This window comes from Tuber melanosporum (genome assembly GCF_000151645.1).
Source record: "Tuber melanosporum whole genome shotgun sequence assembly, scaffold_55, strain Mel28".
NCBI classification, from domain to species: Eukaryota; Fungi; Ascomycota; class Pezizomycetes; order Pezizales; family Tuberaceae; genus Tuber; species Tuber melanosporum.
This window is the reverse complement of record NW_003299101.1, coordinates 594,205-614,218: the sequence shown is the minus strand read 5'-3', so window position 1 is coordinate 614,218 and position 20,014 is coordinate 594,205. Positions and strand designations below refer to the sequence as shown.

At 49.1% G+C, this 20,014-nt stretch overlaps 5 protein-coding genes; 1 reads left to right on the top strand and 4 right to left on the bottom strand.

The window, feature by feature from the left end:
• Positions 1-1,093: 1,093 nt before the first annotated feature.
• On the bottom strand, positions 1,094-1,577 carry GSTUM_00009361001 (uncharacterized protein; the record flags this gene model as incomplete). The annotated part of the gene is made up of 2 exons (XM_002840653.1): positions 1,094-1,361; positions 1,447-1,577. The coding sequence occupies 2 exons, from the start codon at positions 1,575-1,577 to the stop codon at positions 1,094-1,096; spliced, it is 399 nt and encodes a 132-aa protein (XP_002840699.1).
• A 1,534-nt stretch (positions 1,578-3,111) lies between these two features.
• GSTUM_00009360001 (uncharacterized protein) lies at positions 3,112-5,898 on the bottom strand (the record flags this gene model as incomplete). XM_002840652.2 has 4 exons in its annotated part: positions 3,112-3,314; positions 3,429-5,236; positions 5,291-5,778; positions 5,832-5,898. 3 exons carry the CDS (start codon positions 5,896-5,898, stop codon positions 3,914-3,916), a joined length of 1,878 nt encoding a protein of 625 aa, XP_002840698.1. The 3' UTR covers positions 3,112-3,314; positions 3,429-3,913.
• A 2,369-nt stretch (positions 5,899-8,267) lies between these two features.
• Positions 8,268-10,997, bottom strand: GSTUM_00009359001 (uncharacterized protein; the record flags this gene model as incomplete). XM_002840651.2 has 4 exons in its annotated part: positions 8,268-8,643; positions 8,710-10,476; positions 10,536-10,805; positions 10,868-10,997. 4 exons carry the CDS (start codon positions 10,995-10,997, stop codon positions 8,384-8,386), a joined length of 2,427 nt encoding a protein of 808 aa, XP_002840697.1. The 3' UTR covers positions 8,268-8,383.
• Positions 10,998-12,381: 1,384 nt separating this feature from the next.
• On the bottom strand, positions 12,382-13,719 carry GSTUM_00009358001 (uncharacterized protein; the record flags this gene model as incomplete). XM_002840650.2 has 3 exons in its annotated part: positions 13,461-13,719; positions 12,811-13,405; positions 12,382-12,749 (listed from the first exon to the last, which is right to left on the bottom strand). The coding sequence occupies exons 1-3, from the start codon at positions 13,536-13,538 to the stop codon at positions 12,382-12,384; spliced, it is 1,041 nt and encodes a 346-aa protein (XP_002840696.1). The 5' UTR covers positions 13,539-13,719.
• Positions 13,720-17,556: 3,837 nt separating this feature from the next.
• Positions 17,557-20,014, top strand: part of GSTUM_00009357001 (uncharacterized protein) — a 3,250-nt gene continuing 792 nt past the window's right edge. The window contains exons 1-3 of the mRNA XM_002840649.2: positions 17,557-18,411; positions 18,544-18,679; positions 18,755-20,014. The exon at positions 18,755-20,014 is cut by the window's right edge and continues 792 nt beyond it. Coding sequence (XP_002840695.1) covers positions 17,801-18,411; positions 18,544-18,679; positions 18,755-19,975 — 1,968 coding nt within the window. The 5' untranslated portion in view covers positions 17,557-17,800 and the 3' untranslated portion in view covers positions 19,976-20,014.

Genomic DNA, 20,014 nt, shown 5'->3' with positions numbered 1-20,014 from the left:
CGCCTATGTTTGGGATACCCTTGCTGAGAACCCTCACTGTTCTTGCTTTTCTCTCGGTGCCGGATCCTATTCACATACCGGGTGCCAAAGCTTGGTGAGTGACCTATCATGTGGTAGTTTGCGGGTTGTGACGTTTGACTTTAAGATCTAATTATGTTGGAAATGTTGAAAACCGTGTTTGTGCTCTTGCTGAAACACTAGCCTCGAGTGACACTTTGTGACTGCTTGCGTCACTCTCCTGGCCATATGACTATCTCTAGGCATTGCTTCCTCTCCCTTCCTTTTCTTTTCAATCGTCTTCACTTCCTTTCGTGGAATAATCAACGCTTCAATCCCTATCCTACATCTGCTCATTCGACCTCTTCTCCTGTGATCCCATTCAACAGTCTATTGTGGGCCAGGTGTGCTTGTTCCCCTTAATCGCGATTGCCGCATTTACTATCCTAAGGGGGCAAATAGGGGGGGCCTCTCCTGAAACCGTTGTTCCCTTTGACTTTCATATTTGCCTTCTCCTTTGTTTGCGTCCTTGTTCGTACCTTCTACTCGGGTCTACGTGTTGAAATTCGTGCTTGTGGCTTCTACCTCATACTTTCATACCATATGTTATCATGAGTGATGCACTGTGACTGCTTGTGTCCCCCTCATGTATCGTATAGGCCTCTCTTCATGCATCCCTTTCCTTGTTCTCTTTCTCTCTTTCTCCCCTCTCCTTAACTGATCATACAAACACCTGGTTTCTCCGTAGGCGCGCAAACCTCGACTCAGACACCGTTTGTTTTGCTACTCTCAACACTACGTCGTTCTCGTCCATACCAAATTCGTCGTTTGTTACTTTCTTTTAATGCCGCATTGCGGACTCGACCAATTTACAAAAACCCCTATTCGCTCGAACCTACGGCCGCAAGAAAAATTTCAAGAGAAAACGAGATATAGCAAAGAATCACATGAGAAAGCTTTCAAGCGGTAAAAAGAACCTCACCTCGCTTCGTACAATCACGTAAGATCACTCGTAAATCTTATTTCTCAACTTTGTCCCCCTTGCAAACGAAGAAAATGGAAAAAAGAAAGAAAGAAAGGGGAAGGGACGAGAAGTCTAGGCCTCCCTCGGAACCTGCGCCTCAACCTCAATCTCCACCAATATCCCTTCCTCCCCGAGGGCCGTGACGCCCACGCACGTCCACACCGGCGCATGGTGGGGACACCATCTCCGAATGGCCGCGATGGTAGCGCCTATCGCCTCGGGCGATAGTTCGATATGGTAGGAGCGTATCTTGTACACTTGGCTCCATCCTGCGCCGCCAGCGTCTTTGAGGTTCAGCTCGACATTCTCGAACGTCTTCTCGATCTGCTCTTCCATCGTTCTCGCGAGTTCGCCAGTTCGGGCATCCCAGCCGCCTGGGGAGTGCTCTTGCGTTAGCGGAAAGGAAGGAGGTAGGCAGCTCGTACGGGGGAGGGGTGTAATTGCCTTGCCCGGCGCACTCAATTCGGTTGTCTATGCGGACCGCTTGGCTGTAGTAGTATTTCTCCAGATTGCGCTTTCCAACGCCGTCGTACGCGTAGTATCGTAGGTGGGACATTGTTCCTTTTTTTATTATTATTACTACTATCAATCCTTTCTCTTGATACTGGGTCGGACGGAGGTGATGGTGTATTTAACCTGGATAGCTCAAGTCCTAGATTGCGAAGCATAAGCAACAAATATATACACTCCCCCCCCCCCCCACCTCGTATCATACAAATTCATGATCACAAACCCTTTCCATTCCGACCACACCCCAAATCCAGGCCCATTCGGACATATATCGGGAAAAAAGGAAAATAAAGCCCGCATCTAACGCAGGTCCCTCCGTCGCTAAACTCCCGTAAGCATAACCTGGGCCCCGTACCACGTTCTCACTCCGCCGCCCGACACACAGAATGGTTGAGCCTCGTTCGTGTCGGTGTATCCACTTGAATACCGCAACGGTGAGCCTTCCCCCTAATCCAGGAAACATGGGGCCTGCGTGGCCAACGTTGCTGTGCAGCCCCTAAGGACAAGATGTCGGATTTTGAAATGATACTTGTAGTATTATGACGGTAGTGTTCTAAAACTGCCAAGTCATTGCCCAGTAAAGAAAATGATCTGATATGCATTGACTTTATTGCCTTGGCATAATTTTTGTTTTAACTTGATGTGACTGTGTTGGGGGCATAACAACTCTAGACTACCGGTATCCTGATATGCTTGTGTAAATCCGTGAAGGCAAGACCCATATTATTTAGACTAACCTTGGGATTCAATGTTTATTTGGAACCGGTTTGTCCTGGTTCGTCATGTTTCTTTTCTTTTCTTTCAAGTATGATATTCACCGATAAACAGTCGCTGACCTCCCAACTACCGGTAGACTATTTTGTAATCCCCCCTGCTCGAGTACCGGTATGTCTCATCCGGTTGAGAAAATAATACGGTACGCTCCGTGTAAAAGTCTCGCCAAGACTGATAAGACCTTTCCCATCTGATATCATACTTCCACATCCTGACACCATCTTGACAGTTGTAGATAAGATAAGAGCTGGTTGGTGGCTCGGGAGACTTTTCAAGTCGTGATTACCCCACGGGAAATTGCAACTTACAACCCAGGATGAACCTCTCTCCCTCGCCCCCACCACAAAGAAGGCGGTGAGGGGGGGGTTCTCGAATATATATATTTAGGAATATCCCCTGACAATTGACCATACAATACCTTTGCCATTTGCATTGATCGTCACTGTCATCCGTTCCGGTGGTCGAGCATGTCGGTCGGGTCGTTGATCGCCGTGATTAATTAGCGGGTCGCGAATTATTCATCAATTTAATTTAATTACTCTGTACCCCGTCCTTGCTTTGCTTGGGTCCTGGATGATATTGCCGGTTCGGGTCGTCGTCTTTCGATGGGCAAACAAGCAAGCAAGCAAGGAAGGAAGCAAGGGGCTCGGTGAGGAGTTGTGTCAGCAAAGGAATGAAGGAAGTGAAGACATGGCGTCGTCATCATCATATTATAGGAGGAAAGGACTTGTTACATATCATTACCTACCCGAGTAAAGAGTTACTGGGAACGGTATTTTAGGAAAGGTAGGAGTAGAAGTTGGAGGTTTTTCCAGGTATGATAGTCTAGATAGACTGAATGATCTTCGGGTACAGTACAGTACACAAGATGAGATATTATTATATAACCCCCGACAAACAACCACCTTCAATTACCCAATCCTGCCGAATTCGCACAGTAACTATGGTACTGTAGTGGCAGCTACTTCGATAATGCACCGTCGAGTCCATGTTCTGGCACAGTGCACCACTGCGGAATATCATTTCTTGCTGTAAGTAACCGGTATTCGATTCAGGAAAGTGTGGAAGAAGAAAAAAAACCCTTAAGCTTTCAAACGACGGTGCAATGGATTAGACTACCTACCGACAGCAGCGCTCATCTACAAGTGCAGTGCCGTAAATGCGGCTGGTTGGCATTCCACGGGAGTGGGAATAGACCATGCATGGCGCGGGTGTGGGTGTGTGGAAACGGTAAGGTGAAGGTATGGTATCGATTATTTCAAGTGGTTATGGCGATACTGTGCAATCGGGGCTCCCATTGATTCATCGGTATGATACTTGCAATGATGTGATACCTATACGGGAGTCTGACCGATTTATCATACTCACATGTCGAGTATTTGAAAGGCGACTTGCCACTGAATACCTAACATTCCCGCAGTCATAGACCATCTCCATAAATTTGAAAGAAAAGAATAGGAAAGAAGAGGAAAAAAGACAGTTGATAATATTATGATAGGCAGACCTTGCAATTTGATTGACAAATGAACCTCCTCCCCCTCCTCAAGTGTTCGATTTTAGTTTCTCTCCCGGTATGATACCCCAACTCGCCCACATTGCATAATTGCTTCACGTCCCAAGATTGAAAACATCATTCCTCCACCCTCCCTCCTCGCCAAGGGCTACAACCCTCTCAGTGGAGTCCTTAATCTTGCCAACAATCCCACCCGGCGGGAATTCGCCGGGGAATATATCGTCCTCCCCGATATTAACCCTGTAACCACCAGCTCCCGCCCTCGCACCCCTCCCCCCTACACCGCTCACACCTCCACCTCTGTGTCCCGGCGGACGCGAAAGGATCGCTTCGATCCACCCTTCGAGGCTCCCACCGCCGCTGGTGGCAATGGACGCAACCCTCATGCGCTCCACAACACCACGGATCTCCCTATCGGCCATCTCGAACGTGTACTTTATCTTCTGCTCCAGTATGCTCGCAACCAGCTTCCGCACCATCGGGCGGACGATTGGAGATAGCAATGCCGCAGCCCAGGTGTGGTACGCATTGTACTTGTACCTGAAGTTGTGGATGTTGACTTTCACACTCTTCACCTGGAAGTAGCGTCCGCTGCCGTACACACCATCGCCATCGTCACCGTCGTCTTCCTCGTCCTCGGAGTGGCTTTCAAGGATGATCTCGGCATCGGCACCCCTGCCGTCTAAATACACGTCCAGGAACCCGCGGTCTTGGAATGTAACCAGGCCGGTCTTCTTCCGGACTATGAAGGCCATGTCCTTTGCGAACATGGTGATCCCCTGAAGGCGCAGCTTGCTGGTTCCAGAGTAGTGGCTGGAGAAGACGTACTCGTTCACGAACTCTGCTCGGGTAACGGTCTCGAAGAGCATCTTGTAAGGGATGAAATGGTCGCTTTCGAGGATCAGATTCTCGAGGATGAGGTCGTAGTCCCGATCTTGATACTCTACTCTAGGGATTGGTACGTAGCGCACCTCGCCGACGAGCCTGGGTAATAGGACGTCCAGGATGTCGTGCACCACACGGCGTTTGAAGCCTTTGAATTTGCCCTGGGAGTCTAGGATTACGAGGTCATTGAAGACCTTCTTGGAGGACTCGATGACTCGGCGGTTCTCGCGGTCCTGAGAGATGGCGTTTAGAAAGGAGGTTATTTCTTGGAAGAGGGCGTGCATGTCTGGCTGGTAGGCATCTGTCTTTTCTTTCAGGAGGGTGGTGGAGCGGTCGTACAGAGCGTGTGCCTCCGCGTCGGCCGCATCGGAGGCAATAAAGTCTTTTTCCTTAAGGGCTCGGTTGAGGAAGTTTGAGATGTCGCTGTAGAAGCTGCGGAGGTCTTCATCCGATTGAATGTCTTGGATAACCTTTTTGGTGGCGGAGTGGATGTCGTCGAGAGGTTTGCCGTCCGCGAAGACCATTAGAATTGCCTTTCCCATCGTTAGAATCATGATTCATCACTCGACACATTGAGAAAGGCATACCCTCATATCCTGAACCGCCCGGTCAAAGTGCTCATCTGTATGGATCGCAGGCTTCTGTACGCTGGTTTCCTTATCAAGACTGTCCGTAATCCCACCAATGTATTTTTGCGCCATCTCAATCAAAAAGTCCACGGTATCGTTGAAGTCAGAGTTCTTCTGGATCTCGCCTATCGTGCTCTTCAGCCTATTAATCACCGCGTCCCGACGCTGTTTCGGGAATTTCTCTCGCAGGTAGGACTCCACGTCGTAGCGTGACTGGGTAGTCTGCTTGCGGAGGGCTTCCGTATAGGAGATTCCCTTATCCTTTGCCATAGAGCGGATTCGTGATGCGGAGGGGATGTCCGGACTTGTGTTTGGATCGCCGAGAGCAGATTCGGCGGGTTGCTCAATTTGCGAGATGTCTCCTCCCGGGCGAGCCTTTTCCGCCGCGGAACTGGCAACGTTCGCGGCGAAGGAGGCGGCATCGGCGAATATGTCGCGGGAGACGACTGGGTTTGTTAGCGTTGGTAGTGGCAAGGGAGTGAAGGGGGGGGGAGTATACTTGTGACGTCGTTCAGCAGCTTCCTAAACTCGGGGCTGGAGTAGAGGAGACTCCCCAGGAGCCTCATCTTTGAATATACTGTCGCATATCAGCCATAGTTACTCCCTTATCGTTCAATGGAAGGCCACACACCCTTCTTCATATCTTTTCCGGAAGGCTTTGCCCCTGCCACCGCCCCTCCAGCACCCCTCATATTCGGCCCACGAACATCAATCCGCGCGTTCGAAGTATGCCAAATAAACTCCTGAATCTTATCATCCGACTACTCCCGCCCCCCTTCACATTAGCAAACGCCCCCAAAAACCCAAAGCTCAATACATCACTTACATTCTTACCCAGTCCAACCTCAACAACAGCCTCAACCCAAGCCCTCAAATCCCTAACAAACCCCCGTCCTTGCACACTCAGCCTCCGATTTCTGCTATCCAGTACTCCACTAGTTCTAAGTGCATATCTAGCCCACGCCGTGATCTGCTCAGTGCTCGGCATGTACCCCTCTTTCATGGCGAGCAGCGCTTCGTAAGTCCTAAGTTTACTCCTAATGGCAGCCTCCTTCTGTGCTCTGCTTGGGTCGGAGGGGTTTGCCACGAGTGGCTCTCGCTGGGACCTGTCGAGGTCTTTAGCCGTCGTTGCGGACATCTTTCCTGTGGCTTTGCTGTAGGATGGGGAGGGTTGAGGAGTGCCCTCTTGAGAGGGTGTTTCGGGATTGCAAGTGTGGAACCGAATGGGCTACGTCTAGCTTTAGTTCTGCTGATTCTTAAATGGTGGTGGGCTGAGTGTATCGCTAGTTGTACAGTACGGTACGGTACGTCTCAATGGGTCTGTACTGGGTGCATTGAAGGTGATTTCAGTGCTCGTTGGGAGGGTAGGATAAGAGGGGGGTCGTTTGGAATTATATTACGATTTCTGTTCCACTCCTTCTGGGCTTCTGCGGGGGGAGGGGGGTGGATGGGTGGGAAATCAAGGCATTTCACAGTATTAAGTTAAAAAGGCTATGACACTCCAGCGCATTGAAAGGTGGATGTCGTCATTACTACATCGACCCTTCACTGCTAGGATAACCGCACGGCGTGATACCAGTATGGCAGTATCATATCTTTTCGTAAGTCAGATTTGTGCCAGGGCAGCCTGCCCGCTTGCCTTTCGTCGTTCGCCCAAAGCCTGGCGATTTGGCGGTTTTGGTGCCCTCTCGGTTGGTTCTGTTGCCAATGGCTCCAGTCCGACTTTTACGAAATAATACTCGAGTACCGTTACTCGAATGTATCGTGCTCGAGTAGTACTCAAGTACAGTGATCGCAGTCTACCGGTACGGTAGTCTATGTTTGCCCTGCTCCTGTTCATCTCTTGCTCCCCTCTGCCCACTCGTTATCTGTGTGTGTGTGTGTGAGGACCATACCAATAACTCAAGTAATCAGGTGTGTGTGAGTGTTTTCACACACTTGACGTCGTCAACATGTGAGAAGCCAAGACTCGGCAATGATCAGATTTACCCATCCGGGAAATATTCAAGCTCGCGCCGATCTCTTTCCCCGCAATCCCTGTTCCCAAGCAGTGCTCACCAGCGTGAAGGGGGCTTCAGACGTCAGGCTTGGATCATCGATCCGACTACCTGCAACAACTTTCACTTGCCACACATCGGTCTTCCATTTCGAGATGATAGTCTACTCGCAAGGTACTCGAGTATACTAGGTACGGCATAATAATGCATACTCGAATACAGTGCGGAAGCAAAGTAAAAAAATGAAAAACGAAAAACGAAAAACAAATCGATATAAGACTCCCGTTATCACACAATTCTACAGTACCCGCTATCCCAGCTTCAAAAACTCAAGGCAGCTCAAACCATCGCCAATTCTACATTTTTGTTCCCCAAAGAAAGAAGAAGGAAAGAGAAATATACCAATATAAGAAAAGGTTAAACCCAGGCGAAAGAAATAGTATGTTACAACACGAGACGATATGAGTGAGGGGGTAGAGAGAGGAATGGATGAGGATAAAAAAAGACAGAGGGCCCTCCGTCTTTTCCGTCTTTTTTGCTGTTTTCTTCTTTCCATTGTGAAAGATGTTTTTGCAGAGTCTTTTCTTCTGCTTCTCCGATCCGAGGTACCATAGCCATCCAATACAAGCCAACTCAAGCCAACCCATGCATCAATCGCCCTTCAGTTTCAAGGATATGAAAGAGAGGAAAAAACGCGAAACCGTCAAACCGGTACAGACGTCCCTACGCGCACCCGCACCCGCGCAAAACTAAGCCCATGATGTGCACAGAAAAAGTGAAAAAGAGAAGAAGGAAAAACAACACCAGCAGAACACCAGATATGTGAACTGTAGAACAAGGTAGACTGACCGAAAACTAAAAGAACATAACCCTTCATATCACCGGGAAGCGAGAAAGAAGAAAAAAAAGAAAGATCAAAAAAGAGAACAAAAGAGGAACCCCGGCATCACACCAAAGCATTAAAAAAAAATTTCTTCATCCCATTGTTCATCAGGCAAGCGACTGCCCATGACCAAAAAAATCATCCACCAAGGAGCCGGAGAAAAAAAACTCACTATCTTGCAAAGACCTTAGCTACACCGTCGCCTCCCCCACTTACTGCCCACCTTCCGTCTATACTCCAGACAACGGAACAGACCCCTTCGCCCCGCATAAGCCGGTGGCTCGTGATTTCTTGGGTGCAGGATCTCTTTTCCATGCTCCAGAATCTCAGACTTGCATCATGACCAGCAGAGACAAGTTCTCTGCCATCTGGGGAGAGCGCCAAGCTTGAAATTGCAGCGGGATGTGCAAGCATGCTATATGTGCATTGGCCTTCAAAATTTCAAAATCAGCCTCAGTGCCCAGAGCCGGACTACAGAATCTTGGTTGGACACTTACCACTATTAGCGTCAAATATTCTCACGTATCGGTCCTCATGCCCGCTTATAATCATCCCGCCGACTCCACCCTTCAAACCCGTTGCTCCAGCCATCAAGGCTTCATCCCCTTTACCAGCCTCGACGGCACTCTCAAGGCTCACAGTCGATGCCACAACTGCATTAACCCCTGAAGCCGGTGTCCCATCATAGGTCTCCTGGCTCACCATGCTAACTATTTCCTCCCCAGACGCAGTATCATAAATAATGATAGCAGCATCATCATAGGAGACAACAAAGGTCTCGCCCGTGATAGACATTGGAGTTATGCAAGTTGGATTTGCGATAATGCCTTCTCGAGTAATTGTAGAAATAAGGGAATATTTGAAAGGGACATTATCGGTATACGGAACGGTAGATGACGGAGTACCTCTAAAACTTCCGAGCATACTACCAGCGTTCGAGTGAGACTGTGGTGACGGTGGAGGAGTCACACTCCATATCTTGACCGTTCCATCTGCTGAACCACTTGCTAAGAGGACTCTCTCAAAAGAGTCCGAGGAACCAAGGACATTGGATGCTGATGGCAAAACACAGACCGCCCATACCACATCAGTATGTCCCACAAGCGTAGCCTTAGGCCCCACCTTCCCCGCCTCCCATACATTCACAGTGGAGTCTTGCCCCCCAGAGAATATCCACCCTCCAGCGTTGGAGGCAGCCTCACCACCACTTCCTCCGGCAGGGGGGCGAGCTGCCAGGCATGTAACCATTCCCGAATGACCCCTATGGGTGAAATGACTTTGTATATCCATATCCGAAAGACCCATGGATAAGCCGTAGCTCCTTGAAATAAACCACCTCTTGAGAACGCCATCATCACCAGCAGTACAAATCTCCGGTTCATTGGCAGTTCCCCCACCAGTGAAAACAACAGCGCGGATAACGTCTAAATGACCCCTTAAGGCAAACTTTAATTTAAAATTTCCAGAATCCGAACCCAGCACCGTTGTAGAGGCCACAGTCCCTGCTGAATCCCGTGATTCGCTTGGGGATCGATGTTTTGATACAGAAAGTTTCCTTCGGTTAACACTATTAGCCTTCCCCGTATGGTTACTTGAACTATATTGTTCAATCTCTTTTGGGTGACTATTAGCAGCCTCCAGATCACTACCACCAACTCGAGTTGTCTCATCAAAATCCCACGAATCGGTATCGCCAGGTGCCAAAGACCCTGTAGCACTTTCACCCGCGGTGGCCACGGAGGCAGAGAAGGGGTTTGTATCAGCTTTTCCATAATCCAAACCTGAGGAGGAAAATGCATTTTGCTGCTCCAATGTTTCATCTAACTGTTCGTTTGAACCCGAGGGGGTATTGATCTGAGGCTGAGGCTGGATCTGCAATTCCTGGTGGAACGAAGCCTGCTGACTGCCCATCTCATGAGACCGGGATAGCGAGGCACGACTATGTGGGTATGGTTGATGTCCAGAAAGCATCCCGGCATTGCCTAGCTGACTACTGGCCTGTCCTGTCGGGCATGGAGGCTGGTGGTTGGGGGACGGAGAAGGCTGTTGAAGTACCTGATGCTGTGGTTGTTGCTGTTGTTGCTGCTGTAGCATAGACTCCACGTTGATAGGAGGTTGATGCTGGGGTGGAGGATGATTTGGTGGGGTAAGTAAATAAGTGATCTCCTGCAGACACTTCTCCAGATACGCCCGACTCTTATTTCTGGCAGCCTCAGCTCTATAGAGTGACGAGGATTCTCCAAGGGGGATTGACTGCTGAGATACTAAACATAACAAACACGTTAGCCTTTTCTCCCGAGCCCAAGCGTGCTTCCAAACTTACACTTTGCATTGATCGAGTTCTCCACCGCAGCCTTCTGGCCCCCTTGCCCATCCCTCTCGGCCCCCTCCAATCCCCTCGACGTCCTCTCCTTCTTCAGCGCAGTCTCGAGCATTTTTATCCTCGTCAGGAACCCCTGATGCAACCTGTTTGCTGCCCTATTCTCCCCTTCCAGCTTTGCTATTCTAGCCTTCATCTCCGCGCGCTCTATTTCCCAGGAATTACGATCCCGTTCGTGACGATGCCATTCCGTCTGCAAAAACCTCATGACACCTAAATCGTGCCCCTAATCAGCTCTCCATAACCCAGCACAGCCGATCAGTGATACCTCTCACCCTGTAAGGTGTACTCTGTACCAACTGCGCCGTCTCCAGAGCCACCATTGGCACCGTTCCCTTGAAGGCCACCGTTCCCATTATTCCCATCGGGGGAGGAGTTATGCGCAGAGGGCGACTGCCAGGCCATGGTGCCGCGTACGCTTGTTTTCGGCGTAAGTCGCGAAAGGAAAGAAGCTTTAATGAGTACAAAACAAAGAGCGGATTGAACGGAAGATTCCTGTGGAGAGATGTCGTCTGGATGGTTGATCCAAAAGGAGGCGAGAAGTTGTGCCAAGACAACGTCAACCCAGTAACTCAGAAGAGGGTGTGACAGCAAAGATCGAAAGAAAGTTTAGGGAAAAAAACGTTGCGAGAAGAATGAAAAAGAAAACAACCTGAAGGGCAGGTGGCGAGATCGGTAAATGAGGCGGGGAAGACGTTCGAAAGAGGGATGAAAGGGGAAAGAAGTTATGGGAGGAGATCCAACAGGTGTTCGTTTAGAGTCGTATGTCTCTCTTTTTTATTTTTTCCTTCCCTTCCTTCCCTCTCGCCCACTTTTCCAGGCTCAAGAGGAAGAAAATTGAAGTTGGTTGGCAGTCGCTGCACGTCCCAGCATGGGGGAAGAAAGGTCTTAGAGCACCGATACTGGTCGTGTACCGGTACTACACGAGTACTTGTACGGTAAGTGGCCGATGCTTTCTTCTTCTATGTGGCGGGATGCAGGAAGGATGTCGCTTCCAACTTTCCATGGAGAAGCCACAGGGCTTCGATACCGAAGAGCACTGGAAATTTGATATGTCCCGAATTACTCGCCCAGTACTGGTATGGTATCATACTGGTAAACCATCATGATATTGTCACCATTGCATCCCATATTTCCACCGGAACAACACTGAGCCATCAGGCGCAGAATTACAATAAATTGAAGCCCACTCCCATAGTGGTGCCATTATCGTGTGGATGAAATAAATAAGGAACAGCCCCTGGTTAAATCATTATTATTTTCCCCTCTGAGTGTGATAAATCTGCCACACTTTTCTGCAACATAAATCGATACTGATGCATCGGCCCACCGCTCATGCAGCACATTCGCTGCGGAATTCCTGACCGTCAAAATGGCCTGTGTGTACCCCAGGTTTTGCCTCCCGACGCGCAGAGTACTATACCGTGCATATATTGACAGCCCACGAGTTTTCATTGGAATTACATACCAAAAGGTACTTTCGCCAGCGCAGTCTTCTTGTCACGCTAGCCCAGGTACCAGCATGAAGGGCAATAATTTAAGCTTAATGTGTGAGCCGAATTCTAGTCATTTCGCGGTAGCCTTAATTTTACGGGCATTAGAAATACAAGAAAAGGCTAGGGAAAGAGCTAAAGAAAGAATCTGAGATGACGCTGTCGAGAAACCGAAAACCAAAGGCGGTGAGGAATATAGTTGTACTGTACAAGCAATCCCCCACCCTGGACCTCTATCGCAAACTCCGGAGAAAACACAGGAAACGACACAATACTCGGGAGAGTTTAGCACAATACTAGAATACGAGCTCCTCAATCTCAAACCCGCAGTCCTCACACGTCCTAACGCTTTCCCCGCTGGTATTCGTAACGGCGGTGCCCCAAACATGCTCATGTTTCTCATTTTCGGCGCTCCGTTTCCAGCTCTCGACACGAGTCTTATTTTTAAGACTCCTGAGCTTTGCTCGGAACTTATCATCCTTCCTCTTCTTCCTGGCACCATTTCTCCTCTCGAATTCCTTGTCGAGATTTTCCATAGAACCCCACTTCTGTAGTGCAAACTCCTCCACCTGGTAGCGAAGATATAGCATCATATTGTTCCAAGTTGATCTGTGGGGATTTGGTTTGTGCATGCGCGGGAGTAATTCTTCGTCCTTGAGCTCAGCTACAGGGCAAACATGTTAGCAGAGCCGGGAACAACAACAAGAGGGACTGTGAGCACTCACGATCAGTCAAGAAATAATCATTCCGGCACTCAGTCTTGGTCAAAAGACTATACTTTTCCGGCATTTTGTCCTTGCACCCGGCACAGACCCTGCACTTGAAAATCTCATACCACCTCCAATCAATCTCCACAGTGTCACACTCATAACACCTGATCTGTTCCTTCTCACCCATAGTGAGAGCACTAAGGCCCGGCTCATATGGTCCCGATTTCTCCTTCATAAGCTTCATCTTCAACTGATGCTTCGCCCAATCCTCCAAACTCATGTGTGCTGGCTTATCCCGTAGATCTACCGCCGAAAGCATAGAATGAGGGTCATCCTCGGTAGATATAAAACCCCCTTTCGTGTCCGTCATCTTGGCAAATTCGTACTCCACAAATTTTTGGAACTTGCGTGCAGGTTTGATGGCGATATCCCCACGACCTTCACCTCCTTTGCGACTATTGGCCATGGTTGCGAAAGAGCGTTTATTGCCCGGGGTGGGAGAGGAGGATGAGGTCGCATTGTTTAATGCAGGGCGAGAAACAGTTGGTTCGGACTCTGCTTGCTCCTTGAGAGCCTCCCGGATCGCAATGGCTTTAAGACGGTTTACCTCCTGGCAAACGTCAGCTCCAAGTTTAATAGTTGTTTGTGAGAATATGAAGGCTTACCGCTCGTGTTCGTTGCTCTTCTGTGGGGGGGGCTCTAGTTGGTGCCACTGGTGGCGTTGACCGTTCCTCGGCAGACATGGCACTGTAAATCGTCGGAAGAACGTGCTCGTACCGACTGTACTGACAACAGCAAGGCAACTTACGAAACGGAAACAAATGATTGAGATCAAATGGTCGGATGCCAGATGCTTATTTACCCATAGACCAAAGGCGATCTAGTACGAAGTGATAAGAATGAAGAGAGTTCGTTGCAGAAATCCTCCACACGCTGCGCAGCGACCAGGAAGCGAGGTCTCGAAACGAGGGTCAAAAAAGGAAAAGGCTCGCCAACGGAAAGAGTCATAATCATTAGCCACAGGTGCACCGTGGAATGGAGTCCCACACGAACCCTTGGCCTCAAACCGATTTCCGATCTAGCCAAGAACTGTTTCATAACCATCGTACTTGTACTGTACCTTAACTCGCACCAGCTTGCTATGATACCGGTACTCGAGTTATCGTACTTGTACCGGCAGCCTGGAAGGGCGCTTTCGTACGAGACAAATTTAAGGCGTCGACGGTACCAGACCGTCAAGGTGGGAAAAGAGGTGAGAAATCTGCGACCGGCCGGCCAGGTCCGTGATTGAGGTCAAGTTTCCAGGGCGCTGGAACTACGGAATATCATAATCAGCATGATAGGAGGGGCGTTAAAAGTGCCAGTACCGGGCTGTGATTCCCACAATTTACAGGTAAATTTACTGGTAGAGAAAAAAGGTCTTAATATTGAGCGCCGAGTGGAGCTGGCCGATCCCAATCCCCGTCGTACCACAAAGCTCCCGAACTCAGACAAAGGTCCCTGAGAAGAGAAAAGATCAGCCAATTGGACGTGTTGGATCTTATCAACTGGCTTTCATCATTCTCTCAACCTCCCAAACTAAACCTATCCTGAGCTGACACACCGAGGCCTCCTGATAATCTGATAAGTTGGTGGATCTCAAGGGATTTTACGGAGCCCACACCTGCAGTACAGACGCAGAGTTTCTCAAAAGTTAAAAACATAGAAATAACTTAGCTTCCTTACTCAGCTGTCTCACATAAACTTGGCGCACCCAGGAGTAGTTAGGGGGGTTCCTGGCCGTGCCATTCTGATTTGAAATAGGAGTTTGAGATTACATCTTGACAACTCTAACCTATATTATGGTCCGTGAATCTGGGGTAGGAACAAGATAAATAGTTGTAATAATTTAAGTTAAAGTTGCCAAGATGCAGCCTCGGATCCCGATTTCAAAACAGAATTGCGCGGTCAAACACCCACCAGTCCACCATTATTACTACCGGTACGGTACCTTATCAAGCAAAGTTGTTGTTTTTTTTCCTCTTTCTCTTCTCTTTTTTTTTTTTTCAGGTTGATAACACTATAGAGGTTTACTAGAGTAGAGGTAGATTGCTCCAAAACTCTGTCCAACCAAATCCCATCAAAACTTAGAAACAATCCAAAATATTATCAATTTCAACCTTGGCACTTTTTTCCTTCAGTTACAAGTACTGTACCTTGGTGTATTCAAATATACAAGCCGAAGGATCTAGGCATAATTAGCTATAGAAACACTATAAAGTACGGTAACTTAATGCAACTTCCCGTGTTTACTTGTTATTGAAAAATCTTTTTTTTTAACACTGAAAGCTCCTTGGTATTATACTGCTATCTATCTACTCGAGTACTCGGGTAAGTTACTGGTAGGTAGGTACTGTACTAGTACAGCCCCATATAGTCTAATCTCTGAATTCTACGTGTCAAACTAAACCTATCATGGGTTGACGGGCCGACGGGCTGATCTCCAAGAGTACCTGTATTTGCGGTAAGTCCGCCCGTGAATTGCACGTTTCACAGAACAGTACTGCTACAGCGCACAGCGATGAAGAATAACTTTGCCTTTCCTCTCAGGACCATTTTTTCCCCCACCAAGTTGATGCTGGGTCGACGAACAAGGATAATAAATTACATTGAACCCATGGAGGCTTTCCGAAACAATGGAGTACGCTACCGTTAACGACAGCCCCGCCATACCGGTAGGCTATAAGTCCCCGAAAACAGGGACCAAAGAAATATATGGCAAAACATTGCGTGTCTGGGCTCCCGCACAAAACGTGCCCCCCTCCCGTTCTCTCGTACTTGTACCGGCAGTACTTGAGTACTTACGGGCTGGGACAAGTGCTGTGCAGTACTCGTACTCGAGCACAAGTGCGAGCAAATTTAGCAGACAACTCAATTCGTCCTTATCATTCGCCAGAACAAACCGGACCGCCATCCGAAGCCCGGGGATCCAACCCCTCCTCTAGCACCCAATTGCATATTACTATATCAGGTTAGGAGACCAGAGAAATCATTAGAGTTTTTGATAGATATCAAATTCAAGGTCCATCGGAGAGTACGATATGATACCTTATCTACTGCTTCAGGTCAAGGTTCAACCACCGTGAACGTAGCTTACATACAGTACTCGAGTACAGTAGTCTAAACACGGTATATCACAAATTCAATTGAAAGTGAGGCTACAATCCCTCTTATCACCCACCATCCACCCGTACCGGCAGTCAAGCGTATATATTTCTCGAACATCGTTATGCGTCCTGGCTCGGCTGAACCCTCAGCACCGGTAGGTTTAGAAGTGAGATGCAAGGAAATTTTCAGGGTGAGATGCGATGGATGACGTTCAACAGAACGGCAGATGGAATCGGGAGATGTCAGAGGGCCAAAGATCAGCAACAGCGGAAGGCATCAAAGGTTGGCGCGGAGAGGGAGGGACAGCGACTCACAGTATGATACCGATATCGTACTGGTATCGGCTCCCCGGATTTATCAGCACCACGGTTCCCGGTCACGGTTGGAGGGAGACATTCAAAAATTCCTGTTTTCATAACTTACCTCCCTCCCTCCCTAATTTACATAGCGAAATGGAGAATTTCTGGACTGGAAAACCTTCTCAGAATTCATCTCATGTTCATAGGCGAGACGAACGTCATGCTGAGTAAAAACATTCACCCTAACCTTTTTTTGGTGCTGTCGTGGGGGGGGGCAGCCCCTCAGAATGCCGTAGCCACTCCACCGGCCCCAAGGAAGGAACCCCACGGAATGACATCCCATCGCTACGAAATCGCAGCCACCTTGCTATGAGTGATTATGATATGTATGATATATTATGGGAAGTGATAAAAACCCTTAACCTGGAGTGCAAAACCCGAAGAAAAGGAAAAGGGGGGAGGAGGGAAGAAGGCGTCGCGCTTCAGGCTTGCAGTACGGAGCCCTGCCAAATATCACTCGAACGAGGCCTTGTATGATACCTAAAAATGCCATGATTACGATACCTCGAATTCAATTAAATTATTGCTCTGGAAAGGGTGTGATGTCCGTCCACCGTCCGTCGTCCCTACGATCTCTCGGTTCAACAATTTCTGTACCGGCATAATACGTCAGCCTACCTATCATCTATGATACTATACAGTACCAGTGTCGGGGTTATATGAATACTACGCGGTACAGTACAACGTGTTTCCCGACCGCGAACAAGTTATTGCCTGCGCTTGCTCTGCGATCCACCACATTCACCTTGTTGCACCAGCCCTCACTCACTTTTTTTCTTTTCTTTTTCCCATTTTTCCCCTTCCCACGATAACGGTGTAAGCGACGCCGACCACCCACCACCACCCCAGCTAGCATCTCCTCCACCACACCCTCTGCCACACCACGAGTGCTCGCTCAACACCATACCGGTAAACGTACAGTCCAGTACTCGTACACCACCTCACTGTAACTAACACCTGCTGCTGAACCTGTCATAACCCCACCAGCACCCTAATATCATAGCCCTTAATCTACGGCAACTCAAAATACCCTCACCCTATCTCAGCACCGCTATCTTGATCAAGCAGTTGGGCTGTGCTTTCATTGCTACGGAAGGACGGAGAAGTTAGGCTCCGCGCCTTCTGCCTTGACCCATTGCATCACGTCCCGCTCGCGCAAGAGGAGAAAAAAAAAAAAACGAACAACGCAACTCCTTGCACACAACCTTCTCCATCAACTCTGCTTCATCTTCCTCCTGTTCCGTCGTCGCCTTGTCCTTGACTCACTCAACAACGAAATCTCCCCTTGATCTGTCAACGACAACAATAAAATTTCCCTACAGGTCACCGTCTCGCCAGCATTAGGATTCACAGGAAGGGAGGAAGAAGGGGAGAAAATAATAACAATCAGACGTTCGCTTTCCACCGATCTCTTCTACGTTCTCCTTCGAGCCCCCTCCCCCTTCTTCCTCCCCCCCTCTTATTCTTCCACTCATTCCTTTTACCGTCATAATAGAAAAATGACGACCCCTCCCCATCCACAGAGCCAGCCTAGCGGTAGCAGCAACAACAGCGCCCGTGGTCGCAAACGCCCCGCTCCTGGAACTAGTGCTCCTATCCTCTCGTCTGTACCTGCGGCTGCTGAACCGACAGTCATAACTGATTCTGGTATGAACTACCTGAACTTGCCGACGACGCCCGTTGGCATCACGTCTGCAGGTCCGGGTGGGAACCTCTACCCTGCTAGTTCAGGCCTAGCCGACACTTTTCTTGGTGGGAGATCGGACGTTGACCAGAATACTGCGGCAACGCAAGCGGGCGCCATAAACCTTCCTATCACCGCTAGCGATAGTACCGGCCGGCTTGCCCGGATAAATCGGACAGGAAATACGTTAATTAGGATGCCTTATCCTTTGGCGACGGCCGGTGCTATGGCGCAGGGCCTGGCGGCTCCTGGTGTGCAGATGAACTTGCTGAATGGCTCGGGTGGAACTACGAATATGGGACAGGTTATGGGTTCTGGGCCTCAAAGCGATGGCTTGGATCCGTTCGACAGGGAGTTACATATGAGAATTGAGAAAATGAGAAAGAAAAGGGCGAGCATCCCTCCGTTTGTACAAAAACTGAGCAGGTACGTTTCAAGTTTGCTTAGTCGTTGCAATTGAGTTTGGTCGCTTTTTCGTTCACTTCCCATTCGTTTCGCTGGCGCTTGCCTCGCCACTTAGGATATTGATCACTGACATCATGATTTCGGCATTGCTAGTTTTGTTAATGATCCCAAAACCGATGCGCTCATTCGTTGGTCACCGTCGGGAAACTCATTTCTTGTGCTGGATGAGGATGAATTCTCACGAACACTAATTCCCGACCTTTTTAAACACAATAATTACGCTTCTTTCGTCCGTCAGCTCAACATGTACGGTTTCCATAAGGTGGTTGGTCTTGCCGACGGCTCACTAAAGACTTCTGAGCAGAGAAGCAAACCCCCCAGTGAATACGAAAATCCATACTTCAAACGTGGACAGCCCGATCTCATGTGGTTGATCTCGAAGCCAAAGGGTAAACCGAATAAAAAACGCAAGAATAAGCAAGACCCTGATACGGACAAGGAGGATGATCTGAGCGATGGCGGGGAGGGTGAATTCGGGGCTGGTGGCGTTGGTGTTGGCGGGTATCTCGAGGGGCCAAAGGCGGATAACCAGGGCGACGGACACCACCAACAAGGGGGCGGTGGTGGAAGAGGTTCCAGGCCGGATCTGCAAGCATTGATTCAGCAACTGGAGGCTGTCAAGAACCACCAGGCAATGATATCGGCAGCTATTAACCGGCTTCGTAAGGATCACAATCAATTGTACGAGCAGAGCGTCGCCTTTCAAACGCTTCACGATCGCCACGAGCATTCAATTAGCGCCATTTTGACATTTCTAGCGACAGTTTACGATAAGTCATTGGGTGGTCATATCAACGGGGCATTCAACAATTTGTTTACACAGAACCAAGTAGAACATGGGCACGGTTTGCATTCGCAAGGTGTGGGTTCGGTGGTGGGTAATGCTGGCGGGGCAATTGTCACACCAGCCAGGCCAGCCCAGGCTGTTGTACGCACACCCCAGATGACTAGGCGGCGGCAGCTGTTGCTTGAGAATGGACCAATGGCCGGTCAGATATCTGAGGAGGACTCGAATCCAGGTATTTCGTCCGGAAACAGTCAACCCCTCAAACCTAATGGTTCCTCCGCTGTTCAAAATTTTCAGGCATATCAGAGTCCCAGCATTCAGGAGCTGGTGACACCTACTCACGACGGTAGAAATCCATCGCCACGCCAAGAGCAGCAGCAGCAGCAACAACAACAGCAGCATCACAATTCCAATCTACAAAATTACCCCTCGCCAATCTTTAGTCTTCCAGATTCACCCACTGCACAATCAACTCCACAGATGGGGAGACCCTCCACTTCACCGGTTCTAGCTAAGAGCTCATTGGCTCGGCCATTTAACCGAAGTCTCCCGGGATCGGGTGTGAATTCCAAGGGTATCCAGGACCACACTGCCCAGATGGCCCAGAAAGCCAAGGAGATTGAGGACCTGGAGGAGCTACAGGCTGTCCAAGAAGGGAATGTGGAAGGTTTGATCAGGAAAACTTCCCTACCCTGGGACCTACCATCGTATCCTCCGAACACAACCTGGCCGCGATAAAGGAGAGAGAAATATCCAGCGGATGAGAACGCAACTATC